The 14,072-nt window shown below is 41.1% G+C and overlaps 1 protein-coding gene across 1 annotated transcript in view; it reads left to right on the top strand.

The window, feature by feature from the left end:
* FER1L6 (fer-1 like family member 6) overlaps window positions 1-11,599 on the top strand; it is a 122,025-nt gene extending 110,426 nt beyond the window's left edge. Inside the window, exons 39-42 of the mRNA XM_006179730.3 lie at window positions 988-1,229; window positions 3,118-3,281; window positions 9,745-9,845; window positions 11,175-11,599. Coding sequence (XP_006179792.2) covers window positions 988-1,229; window positions 3,118-3,281; window positions 9,745-9,845; window positions 11,175-11,358 — 691 coding nt within the window. The 3' untranslated portion in view covers window positions 11,359-11,599. The remainder of the gene's footprint in view (window positions 1-987; window positions 1,230-3,117; window positions 3,282-9,744; window positions 9,846-11,174) is intronic.
* Window positions 11,600-14,072: the final 2,473 nt, after the last annotated feature.

The following is a 14,072-nucleotide window of genomic DNA, read 5'->3' as shown; positions in this document are numbered from 1 at the left end:
CAGACACCACACATCTATTGGTTGACCAAGCACCATCTTTAGCTGAATAATTGTGTCCGTACCCCAGGTGGTACCACTCCTCTGGGGAGAGAAGGATCCTTACTCCCACTGCCCCAGGGTGGGTTGGGATGGGGGGAGGGCGATCGGCTTTCAGAAAACAAGTGGTTTGGCATTATCAGTTAGCTTGAATTAGAAGTCCCTATTTTCTCAATAATTAATTCACTATGAGTAAAGTACTAGGAGGAGATGTATTCGCTGTAGCTTACTTTATAGCGGGCATGGATGAGAAAGACCAGATAATGAACACAATAGATCACTTGGAGTATGCAAAGCATTCTACATCTATTATCTCATATAATTCCTTAGAATTCCTATGAACTAGATACTGTCATTGCTTCCATTTTCCAGATGAAACAGAGGCACAGAGAGGTTACATAACTTATCTGTGGCTGCACAGTTAGTAAGGGGTAGAGCCAGGTGGGTGCAGTCACTCTCCTACCCCACACGCCACACTGATACAGGCCTACTGGGTCTTTGAGGCCCAGAACCAGAGGGGAGGAGGTCAATTACAGGCTTGATGTCACGGGTCTAAACCAGGCCAGCTTTAGAGGCCTCAATGTAGTGGGTGCAGAAATGGCACCCCTTGCACAGAAGGCTCCCAGGGTCAGAGGAAATAGACTATACTTTCATTTCACATTTCCTGCATTTTTCCCTCCTTACTGCATGGGGCTTCAGATCTGCCCAAGGACAACTGAAGGCAGTTCCCCAACCTGACTTAGAATGAGAGTCTTGTTTCTGGTTCAGACCCTTCGATCCTGATTTACCTCTTTCAGATTCAATGGACACTTCCATCCGAATCGAACTTATATCATCATTTTAAAACCATGATCCATGACCACAAGGAAACTAGTTAAAAATCACTGTTGATTATACTGATGCCTGAATAATGGGCCCTGAGTGTTTCATTCTTTTTCTGTCTTTGCTCAGGTGGTTAAAGGGTTTGGAAGACGACAAGCAGGAGACAGACGTGCACTACAACTCCCTGACTGGCGAGGGGAACTTCAACTGGCGCTTTCTGTTTCCATTTCAGTATCTCCCAGCCGAGAAGCAAATGGTCATCACCAAGAGGGAGCATATCTTTTCCTTAGAGAAGACGGAGTGTAAGACGCCCGCTGTGCTGGTGCTCCAGGTTTGGGACTTTGAAAGGCTGTCCTCAGATGACTTTCTGGGTAAGCCATTGGCTTCCTCAAGCTCACATTAATGTTAAGGGTTTTGTCCCAGCTCCTGGAGAGCTTGGTCTGAGTTAACCACAGGGATAATAATCTTGATACTACTTATGATAGCAAAATATTGAAACATTCCAAATAGCCATTACTAGGGAATTGGCTCGGTAAGTTATGGGGCATCCCTACGGTGGAAGATACATCTTCAAACAGACTTATGTTGAGCTTTGCTCTACCGCTAAGAGGCTGTGAATTTTGAACTGATTGCTGGTCTCTTCTGTACCTCGGTTGTAAAATGGGGATAATAGTATCACATGCCTCAGAAGGGAGCTCTAAATGTGATACTGCATTTTTTTTTAAATGGGAGGAGGGTATAGCTCAGTGGTAGAGCAGGTGCTTAGCATGCACGAGGTCCTGGGCTCAATCCCCATTACCTCCATTAAAATAATTATATATATATACACACACACACATACACAAATAAAAATAAACCTAATTACCTCCCCCAAAACAATTTTTTAAAAACTTAAAAAAATATATTGGTGCTGACCAAAGAAAAGTCTCAGATCCCCACTGAAAATGAAAGTTTCACTTCTCAGAAAAACGCACATGCATGAATTTATGCATACTGCTTCAGAGGCTCCAGACACCTTCTAAGGTCCAGTCACCAAGGTCAGGTTCAGACGCCTGGCTCTCAACACTCCCAGGAAGATCTGAAGACTGAGAGACCCTCCCTTTCCTGCAGTCTCTATTTCTCCTGTTGAGTCAGGGAGGGGAGCCAGTGCTTCATACACAGTAAGCATTCAGTAAGTGATAACCCTGCCGCCATTAAAAATATTAGAATATTTAATGATTTGGATAGTTATGCAGGGTGCACTCAGTGGAAAAAAGAGCACAGAAAAAAATCCCCCTTCGGTTAAAAATACATTTATATAAGAAAAAGAGATAGAGATAGAGATCGCCCAAGAGACAGAGAGATAGACTAACGTAAGGGTATGAACTAGTAAGTAGAGCAATGGTCAACTTTTGGGGGATGAGATTAGAGAAAATGTTTCTATTAATTTTTTGCTCATGTGCATGCTCTAAATGTTCAAGTTAACAAATACTACTTTTGTAATAGGGAAAGGCTATTGAAGAGAGAACATTCACATGGCACTATCTTACTCTGCCTTAGATTCACTCGCTGAAGATACATTGTTGAAAGCTAGTGACTACAACAAAAAAGCAGCAGACTCACAGATACAGAGAACAAACTAGTGGTTCCCAGTGGGAGGGCAGGGGCAGCATAGGGATGGGGGAGTGGGAGGTACAAGCTATTGGGTGTAAGATGGGTTCAAGGGGAATATAGCCAATATTTTATAATAACTGTAAATGGAAAGTAACCTTTAAAAATTATATAAAAATTTTGTTAAAAATTAAAGAAAGAGAAAATACATTGTTTAGAGCCCACTAAAGTCCTGGAGAGGAGCTACCAAGACAGTAAGACTTAGTCCCAGGCCTGGAGGATTTTAGTGGACTCAAAGTGGTGTTGGGGGGAAAGGTTCTTATCAGCTAATCTGTGCCAAGCCAGGGAAAGGCTCAAAGGATAGGCAAGTAATCCAGGTGGTCCTCAGGGAGCAGAGAAGAGGGGCAGCAGATGACACCTGAAACAAGAGCTTGAAAGTTCCATATTGGTAGCTCTGCCCTTGTCTTCTGCCTGCTGCCACATTATTAATGCTTTAAATGCACCAGACATGCCTTGGTCATATTTGTGCCCCCAACACCTAGCACATGCTGTTGAACCCATGTGGTCCTGACTGAATGACTGGTGAGGGGATGGATGAACAGGTGGGTGAATGAGGATGATGATGGCTTTTAACGCCCTCCTATAACCGTTAAGGGCATCTCTTCACAGGCTCCCTGGAAATGAACCTCAATAGCTTCCCCCGAGCAGCTAAGTCTGCCAAAGCCTGCGATCTCACCAAGTTTGAAAATGCAAGTGAGGAGAGCAAGATTTCCATATTCCAGCAAAAGCGTGTGCGGGGCTGGTGGCCTTTCGCTAAAAGCAAAGAACTCACAGTAAGTGACAACTGTAGGAGATAAGGGGGGGTGGGCGGCAAACAGGGGACCTCATGCTCTTTAAATGAGTCATTTTGTAAACTTCGAGTCAAATGCCTTGAAATGTCATAGAGCCCTTCAGGGCAAAGTTTCTGCTGAGAAGCAAGAATTTTGAAAAATTTATAAATGCATTAAGACTTCCATATTTCACCATCCTTGATTTAATAGTGATCTATGTCAGGGTAGTTTTCTATCTTCTTGGCTTGAACTTATGCCCCTGGCATTATTTTTTTCCCCAACATTTCTTGAAATTATGCATAAAGTCCTGGCTAATGTACCATTTTAATGCAACTGCTTCATCCCTTCACCCTCAAACGCAAGACTCAATTTAAAAAGTTATCTATCCTTTTAAAACTTCCTTGAGGGGATGACAGCAGAAAGCAGAGCCATTTACTCCATTCTCTGCCTTGCCAGCCTGGTCCATATTATGTGTCACGTGCTATAGGAATTCAGACCTTTCACAAATAGTGGGAAGAAAGTTTCTCCTGCTCTTTTTTTCAGCACCCCCTCCTCTCTGCCACCGTCACTCCTCTGTAAGGGAGGGTGGATGGTCCCTCCTTTACAGACGTGGTAGAAAGTTGGATGATCCCAGGATAAAATAGTGTAATGGAAAACCTCAGCCTCGGGTCTGTCACTTCCTAAGGTACTTCCCCTCCTCAAGTCTCAGGGTTGGTTTTATTTTTATTTTCCTCACTTAAATCCAATAGACTACCAGTTACTTCTCCAGCAAAAATGAGCTATTTGAGATCAATGAAGAATTGCCATTTGAGGTCTGCAACCATGGCTAGCCACGGGCAAACCTCCAGCAACAATGGACAGGAGAACTCTTTTATAGAGGGGAAGAGGAAGTTGGGAGCCCTAGAGTAAACAGAGTCCATGGCTTTTCATTGGCTGCATCATGACTGTCTCTCATTGGCTGGAGAAAAGAGAAACTCTTCTTCCCATTGGGCTCTGCTATCAGCACCTCCTTCTGGCCTCTCAACTCTATTTTAATTGAGGTTTCTGTTCATTCATTTTTACAGTTTCTGTGTCTATAGAATGAGTAGCTTGAACTGGGTACCTCCAAGATGTGCTTCCAGTAAAGACATTTTCTAATTCCAACTCTGTATGAACTCCCCTCCCGTCCCTTGAAGCCAGCAGTCAGAACATCGTTATCCTCTTATTCCAATTACCAGCAGCCAGGAGGGATTTGCTTATGGGCACTACCACCTGCCAGGCTTATTTTTAAAGCTGCTTATCTGTATAGCCAAGCAGTGTAATTTAGATATTTGGATCACACAGCTCCTAGTGTGGAATATGGCTATCTCCTAAGTGAAAAACAGCTCCAAGTGCAATTGCAAAAGAATGAGTACCCTTGGGAGAAGGAAAGGGAATATGCATTGAGCATATTCTTCATGAAACATATTCTTCATGAAATCTACAGATTTTGTGTGCATTATCCTACTAAAAGCAACCTTTAAAGAAATTACTCGGTTAGGAGATAGAGATCAGGTTTCTTTTACAGGTTAATCTCACAAGTCTACAGTTAGGTTGCCCAGGTATGTCCCAAAAGCATAACAACTAAAATTAAAAGGGAGGTTTCTTTGCCTCCAGTTCAGTGTGAAAAACAACCATCAGCATTTACTATGGCTAGACACTCACAGGCGAGGGGCTGAAGGTCAACCATCAATAAGACACATTCTTGCCATCCATAAGTTCACAGCTTAGCTGAAGAGGCTGGTAGACAGACAAATTATCTAAATAGTATGTGACAAATTCAGATTCTCCAGGAGCAGAGAGGGGAGGTATTTTTTTTAAGACAAAGTGTATAATATGCATTTATAGGAAATTTGAAAGGCACAAAAATGTCGAAAGGAAGAAATACCATCCATATGCACATAACCCAAAGAAAGCTGTTGCTAACGTTTTCACTAGTCCCAACATGCGTAGATTTTGGTTAATTTCGTAGTATAGCTACATTAAAAATAGTGCCTTATTCATTTTGCTTTACAAGGTGTTACAATGAGCATTCCCCTAAATTTTATTATGAATATTATTATTAACTCTGTATTCTCAAAATAGAAATACCAGTTTAATTATGTATTTTTCCTCAACATATATTCATTTTAAAAATTTAAGCATGCAGAGAAGTGGAAAGAATAGGACAGTGATCAGCTATATATTTACCATCTAGATTCAACATTTGTCAATATTTTGCTATATTTTGTCTATATATGTGAATATATGGATGTGACATATATATAGTACACACACACACACACACACACACACACACACACACACACACGCAGAACCACTTAAGAGTAAGATGTAGACATTCTGACACCGTACACCTAAATAGTTCCATATGTATCTCCTGAGTTAGGATACCCTCATACAGAACCACAGTGCCACCATCACATGTAGTTTAATGATTATTGCCTAATATAATTTGATATCTGTATCATACTCATTTCTTCATCTATAACAAGGATGTCCCATTGTCCTCAAAATGTATTTTATAGCTGTTTTTAAAAAAGAACAAGGTTCAGTCATGGTTGATAAGTTGCTTTTGCTTATTATAGCTCTTTGATCTATCTTATTTTAGAACAGTCCTCCACCCCATTTTTTCCCACAGGACATTATTTGATGAGGCTACACCTGATTTATCTGGTTGCTTTCTCGTGATGTAATTCATCTTGTTCTCTATACCCTGTTTTTCCCGTGAACTGGAAGTTAGGTATAACAGCTTTACCAGGTTCAGGTCGAGCATTTTTGGCAAGCATACTCACTACGTGATGTTGCTTACTTCATACTGAATCACATGCCCTCGGATGGCCGCATGGGCAGTGAGGCTGTGTTTGCTCACTTCACCGCTTTGGTGACCATGAGATCGCTTCATTGAGAGAAGGTATATTTTCTCCTTTGCTATTAGCAAGTGACCAGTGGGGTGACAGTTTGGCACCGTGGAAAATTCCTGCTCTGCCGCCACTTCTCACCCAGTGATGATCTGGATTAATTATTTCATTGGTGCTGCAAAATGATTTTTCTAACCCTTTCTTCCTTCTTTCCATCCATATTTATCTATCTATCCATCCATTCGTCCATCTATATACCTACCTACCTACCTAATCTATCCACCTTTCTATCCATCCATGATCTATTTCTTAGCTATTGTCTCTGATTATATAGTTCTTTTTTTCATTTATCAGTTAGCATTCATGTGTTAAAAAGAGCTTTCTCTCATCAAATGGGAATATATCATAGTCACCACCTCCCCTAAGAAAAAAAATGCAGGATAAACTTAATTCTCTCCATTATCTACCAAGTTCTGAATCAGGAATTGGTGTTAAGAATCACCTCTAGTGATGATAAATGAGATTTTTTTTCCCCTCTTGCTTTATTTTTCTTTGTATCATTATGGACTTATGAATTTAAAAATCCATGTTCACTGAAAGGAAAAAGTATAATCACTCAGTAGCAAAAAAGACCTCTTGCACCCAGATCCTGGTTTCTAAATACCAGTTCCTACTAAAAGAAACCAGGCATCTCTGGAGAAATGGTGAACTCCAGGTCTGGGGCAGATAAATGCAAGATAAGTCTGGGACACCTCATTGTGACAGACAGGACAATTTGAACATGCAAAAAAATAATAACTATGCTTTGTGTGTTAAAGCTTTTTCTGTGTTTTGAATTATTTCCTTAATTTAGCTACCCAGAATTGGAATTCCCAAGTCTAGAGGTATGACTATATATGGTAATACGCACACACTCACACACACATATGTATGTGGGCATGTACATATGTGTGTATATATGTATACGTATGTGTGTATGTATGTGTGTATTCCTCTTCCTACAGGAGTTTGCCAGTGTACATCCCCACCATTAATGCATGAGAATGCCTCATCTCATGCAAGTGCAAGGTGTCTTTTAGGAAGCAATAGTTATCGCTGAAGAAGGCAAGTCCTTCCTGAACACAGTCACTTCTCAGCCTCCCCCAGCATCCACTCTCCAGGCTCAGTGAGGTTTGAAGCCCATAAACAATGGATGCAATACAACAAAGCCAGTCTTTTCAGGACCTTCCCTTATCATTTTCTTCCATCCATAGATGTCATTAGGTTAACAGATAGTTTCTCAAACTGCCCGCTTTTTCTAGCTCTGATTTCAAGTTACATTTGGAGCATATTATTAGCTTAAGACCTCTCCTTGGTGCTTGGTTGAATACTGATGATTGAAATGGGACATGGAACCCTCTGTGTGGAGAGATATGGAATGAGGAGCAACGCCTATCAAAATATGTCGGTAAACACCTTCCCCCTGCCGCCTTTGTGATACCAGAGAACTGCTTTGCGACCACTCAGGCAGAGCTGTGACAATGGGGACAAGGTTCTTCATGATATTAACTCATGACTCCTGTGCCTCAGGCAGAATTCATTTCATATTCTCTGCCTCTTTTTCCCCTTTGCATTTTTTTTTCCTGTGGGAATATGGTCTGTGGGACTTATCTGGCTATTTTCTGAATGGGCAGAATATATTTCTCGTTAAATTATGTGTTTCTGTCCATGAAACAGTGTTGAGGTTAACAACTATAATTGTGCAAGTGTTTACTATTCACCAGGCACTGGGTTGAGCACCGTGTATGTATTCTAGCGTTTATTTTTCAAAGCAACCTTCTGGGGTACATGTTCTTAACATCCCCAGTTGGGAGGCAGCCTACTATAATGGAAAGAGCATGAGCTTTGGAATCATACAGACCTTGGTTCAAATTCCAGTTGGTTGGCTTATTACCTATGTGACCTTGAGGAAGTTATTTGATTTTTATGACTTCGTTTCTCCATCAATAGAAAGGAGACCTACTTCGCTTGCTACTGTGATAGATAGACAGATGATAGATAAAAAGAACAAACCTGGGACCAAATGGGCATTCAATAAATCATTGCAATCACAGTTAGGGTTGTATTACTATTACTGTACTGTAGCTAGATGTGTAGAGGAGTGACAAGAATGGATAGACGCTTTGGATTCTTTCCTGGTTTTCAAATACTTCCTGAGTGCCTTTATGTGCAAGTCATTGCCTGCGGAGCCAAGATTTCTCAATAGGATTGAAGAGTACATATATGCATATTTTTAAGGAACATTTCTGGGCCATAGGAATTTAATGCCTTCTGAATTGGGTCATGGCACTAGTCTAATGAATGGATGAGACCACTTAGATTTGAACTCATGACTTCACTTGTAGTAAAAGCCCACTGCACTTCTCTCCTAATTCAGACAATCCTGCCACTGCCTCTCCTCTCCAGCTTCAACCTCACCCCCACATACTCCACTTCTTTCTCATTTTCTCCCATGATTACATTTTCATGACAGCAAGTAATCAAACCTGTCTGTTAAGAAGTCCTGGCTTTTTCAGGGTGAACAGATAAGTTAACATAAGACCATTGGTTCATCAGAATCTTAGATCTTCTTACTGGGGTAGAAAATCAGCTCTGCCTCAGAAGTCAGGTAATGCCCCTGCACATATGATTCAGAAAAGACAAGCTTTAACGGCGATCATAGGTGCTAAAGTACTTTGTTGCTGCAGTGAGTCTCCTCCCAGTTCTGTGTCCCTCCTATCACCTTGAATCTTGAGCCACAAAACCAAAGGAGGCAGGAGAGAGACAGGGCGTCTTCTACCAAGAATGGCAGCTCCAGATCAAGGACCCTATTTTTCTTAACTGTTAAGTCCCCGGGGCCTAGAATAGTGCCTGGCATATAGGGGGCCCCCCAAAATTAATGAATGAACAAGAAAGGATGACTCTCACCTTTTGCAGAGGTCCTGTCTCATCCTTTGATAACCCAAGACTTACATCCCTGCCACTAACTTTGGCACAATAATCTGAAGAAGCTTATGACTCAGTTTTCAAACTAGAGATGCTGTTTCTTATTGAGGGAGGAGAAGGAGAGAGAATGCTAATAAAAGGATAATTCCAAAAGACTTAGAGGGGACAACAGAAACAAGGAAGGATGACAGAAAAGTCACTTGGCAAATGTAGGGCCATACCCACCCATCTCCTCTTGAGAGTCATTGACAGAGAAGACGGTGTCAGATTCAAAAGGGTTCTGCCACTCAAATAATTAGTCCACTTTCTGATGACTGTGTTCTATAATTCATATTACTCCTGCAGATATTAATAGTACATGTGGCTGAGTATGTGTGTGTCTCTGTGTACCTGTGGGACCCTCTCTTGTCACAAAACTTCAAGAGTAACATCATTTCAGGGCCTTTGTTATCTGTCCTAAAAATGGCTTATCTCAAGACTAAAAAGCTATTTCCTCAAAATAAAATAGCAGGATAGTCAATCCTTCCTGATTTCCTCCCATGTGATAACACTTCTTCTAGAAGGTTGGCATTGCCCCCAGTAGTTCTTTGTGACTAGAAACTGAGAATTTTGTCTTTGTGTAGGGCAAGGTTGAAGCTGAGTTCCACCTTGTTACGGCAGAAGAAGCTGAGAAAAATCCTGTTGGAAAAGCCCGAAAGGAACCAGAGCCCCTGGCTAAGCCCAAGTAAGTGAAGCCATAGGGGAAGCATCAGAAACAGGAAAGGCCCTTTGTGGTCCTCATATCAGAGGATGAAGGCTTTCTCCAGAGGAGCCCTCTGGGAGAAGTGAGAGATGAGGAGGCAGTCAATAGGTACCATCCAATCCATGTAGCTTTTTGTTTCTGTAATTGAAAAATATTCTAAAAGCATTACAGAGTCTGTGGCAAATGGAGAGAGCACATTTCTATAATACTAGCACATAAGCATTTGAAGAATAATTTCATAATTTTTTCTACTAATTTTTTCATGTGCATGTGAATTTCACATGAATTTTTTTTCTATTCTCTCTCTACTCATGCATACAAACTGTCTTCATGTTTCATTTATCCTTTGCTGGAAAATTTTGCTTCATTGCCATAGTTGTCAGAATTAGGATTTTTTAAATGGCTGTGGAATAGTCCAGACTTGATGCCCGTAATTGAGTCGGTTGCCACCCCATAACTGGATATTTAATTTACTTCAACCTTTTTCCCATTATTATAAGATAGTGAAAATGTTTCCTCTTTATAAATTACTTTAAAATAAAATAAATTTCTAGAAGTAGAATTACTAGCAGAAACGGTCACCCTATTCAAGTTAATCCATGGTTATATATCAGTTGAAAAGTAGACATATATAGATATGAAATATGTACACAAACCCTTTCAAATTATGTTAATCTTATGCCTCCCTGGATCCCAAGTGTCTCATATGAGTGAGTGGCCCTTCTCTGTACTTCCCTTTCATCTGTCATAATTTTAGGAACATAATGGGTGCTTCATTAATTCAAAATTTATTAAGCTGCTGCAATGTGTACCTCAAAAAAAAAAAACACCCAAGAAATATAAGACATAAATTCTGCCTTCCAGAAGCTTTCAGTTTAGGGAGAACACACAGACTCATAAAATAATTATCAGAGTGTGGAAGACAAATATGGTAGGTTCAGAAAGGAGTTAAGTCAAGCGATCGGTGAGATAGGAATTAAGAGGGGAATCATTACAAACTGGGGTGATCAGCACCGGCTTCATGGAAGCGACGGGGCTTGAGCCAGACAGGGTTCGACAGACAGAGGGCCCTCAGACCTCTGGCTGGGTTCTAACTAGACTCTCGCCCTCCTCCAGACCAACCTTTAAAATGATGAGAAATCATCATCACCCACAGTGTTAGCCTGCTTCTGCTTCAAGGCACCTCCCATTCCCAGGCCTCTCTTTGTGGCCTCCCAGAAAGCGGGCGTCGGAAGTACTTCTTGAGGTCTTGAGATTCCTATGTATTGACAACACAGCCCCTCCCATGTTCTTCTCTCGCTTCCTCCTCAGCCGCCCGGACACCTCCTTCTCCTGGTTCTTGAGCCCCTTCAAGTGCCTATACCACCTTATCTGGAGGAATTACAAGAAGTACATCATCATCGGTTTCATTCTGATCATCCTCATCATCTTCCTGGTCCTCTTCATCTATACCTTGCCTGGAGCCATCAGCCGCAGGATCGTCGTGGGCTCATAGAGAGATGGGAAAGGAGCAGTCCCTTTCTACTCCAACCTCTGCCACCATCTTTCCAATTTAAAAGCCTTAAGTCATGTTTTTTCCCCACAGGCAGCATAAAATCATGGTTCATTCATCCCAGAGTAATCAATGGTGACCTCAAATTAACCCAGATGAATGTTTTCTTTATGTAATTGGTTTTATTCTGAGAAGTTTAATTCTGGGTCTGAGATTTTATTAGAATTACTCTCCTTTAAATAAAATTTTTACTGCAAATAGACTGAAAATATTTTAGCAAGTTACTAGATATTTAACCTGTGCCATATATGTAAACCTTGTTTGATCCTTACACTTTATGGAACACATTCACTTATTCAGGCTGAGAAACTGGCTTGGAGAAAATTTTATATAAATTACCTAAAATACTTGATTGTTTAAATTTCCATCTAGAGATGAGAGGTTGCTGGCTTTCCATTAAAATAAATGCTTGTAGAATGTGCTCAGTAGCAGTAGTGAGTTCTGGAGAAATCCCTTGGAATTTATGCTCTATGGCAATTTCCAAGTGGGGATTTTAGGAATATGAAATATGATTTTGTGTATGGGATAGGGAGCCCCATGGTACTAGTAATAATTCTCTTTAGCCAGATATATAGTCTCCACCAAATATGGTGCTCCCCAGACCGTGACAGGAATAACCATCCTTGGCTTAGTCTCACCATCATATGTGGTAGGTTCAGTCATGACTCTCAAGCATAAATTAATTTCAAAAGCAGTCTTAGAAACAGTCTCCTGGATTTCCAGTCGAAATGGCGGAGTAGTAGGACCATGAGTTCACCTCTCCTCATGACTACAATAAAACCACAACTGGCTGCTAAACAACCATTGGAGAAAAAGACGAACCTAGCAAAAAAAGATCTTCTTCAACTGGAAATATAAAGAGGCAACCACAGCAGGACAGTAGAAGGGGCGTGCTCATGATATAATTGGGCCCCATGCCCCCCCCCCCCGGTTGGCAACCCACAAGCTGAAGAATAATTAAGGTGCAGAGGCCCTCCCACAGGAGTGAGAGTTCCAAGTTCCACGTCAGGCTCCCCAACTCAGGGTTCTGAAATTGAGAGAGGAGACCTGAGAACATCTGGTGTTGAAGGCTAGCTAGCCTTAATTCCAGGAGCCCCATGGAACTGGGGGAAATAGAGACTTCACTCTCTTGGGAAGCACACACAGAATCTCGCACACACTGGGTCCAAGGGCAGAGGCAGTGATTTCATAGGAACCTAGGCCAGACCTGCCTGCTGGTTTTGGAAGGTCTCCTAGGGTGGTGGGGGGTGGCTGTGGCTCACCCTGTGGACACAAAAGCTGGTGGCAGACATTTGGGGAGAGTTCATGTACACAAACTTTCCTGGAGGCTGACAAGTTGCTTGGGTTATTAGCCCCACCCAACAGCATGGAGGCTTACATGCTGGGAAGCCTCAGGCCAAACAACATACTGAGTGGGAATGCAGCCCCACCCATCAGCAGACTTCCTGAGCCACCTCTAGACACAGCCCTAGGCATGGCCTATAAAGCATTCCATCCAAAAGCAACAGAACACACATTCTTCTCTAGTGCACACAAAACATTGTCCAGAATCAAACACATGCTGGCTCACGGAGCAAGCCTCAGTAAATTTTAAAAAATTGAAATCACACCAAGCATCTTTTCCGACCACAACACTATGAGGTTAGAAACCAACTACAAGAAAAAAACTGCAAAAACTGAAAATACATGGAGGCTAAACAATATGCCACTAAACAACCAATGGATCACTGAGAAATCAAAGAGAAAGTTAAAAAATACTTTGAGACAAATGAAAATGAAAACACAAAACCTCTGGGACGCAGTAAAAGCAGTTCCAAGAGGGAAGTTTACAGTGATACAAGCCTACCTCAGGAAACAAGAAAAATCTCAAATAAGCAACCTAACCTTACACCTAAAGCAGCTAAAGAAAGAACAAACCAACCCAAAAGCTGGTAGAAGAAAAAAAATAAAGATTAGAGCAGAAACAAATGAAATAGAGACTAAAAAAAAAAAAAAAAATCAATGAAACTAAAAGCTAGTTCTTTGAAAAGATAAACAAAATTGATAAACTTTTGGTCAGACTCATCAAGAAAAAAAGGGAGAGGGCCCAAATTAATATAATCAGAAATAAAAAAGAAGTTACAACCGACACCACAGAAATACAAGGGGTCATAGAGGCTACTATGAGCAACTATACGCCAAAAGGACAACCTAGGAGAAGTGGACAATTTCTTAGAAAGGTACAGCTTGCCAAGACTGAATCAGGAAGAAAGAGAAAATAAGAATAGACCAATTACCAGTACTGAAACTAAATCAGTAATTTTAAAACTCCCAATAAGGAATATATGCATGTATATGCAAGACTGGGGCATTGTGCTGTACACCAGAAACTGACACATTGCAACTGACTGTACTTCAATTAAAAAAAAAAAAAAAAGAAAAGAAAAATAAAAACTCCCAGCAATCTAAAATCCAGGACCAGATGGCTTCACAGGGGAATTCTACTAAACATTTAGAAAAGAGTTAGCATCTATTCTTCTGAAATTATTCAAAAAAATTGCAGAGACAGGAACATTTCCTAACCCATTTTATGAGGCCACCATCACCCTCATACCAAAAACAAAGATAGCACAAAAAAGGAAAATTACAGACCAATATCACTTATGAATATAGATGCA

Source organism: Camelus ferus, chromosome 25, assembly GCF_009834535.1.
Source record: "Camelus ferus isolate YT-003-E chromosome 25, BCGSAC_Cfer_1.0, whole genome shotgun sequence".
Classification (NCBI taxonomy): Eukaryota; Metazoa; Chordata; class Mammalia; order Artiodactyla; family Camelidae; genus Camelus; species Camelus ferus.
This window is presented reverse-complemented; position numbering and strand designations above follow the sequence as displayed.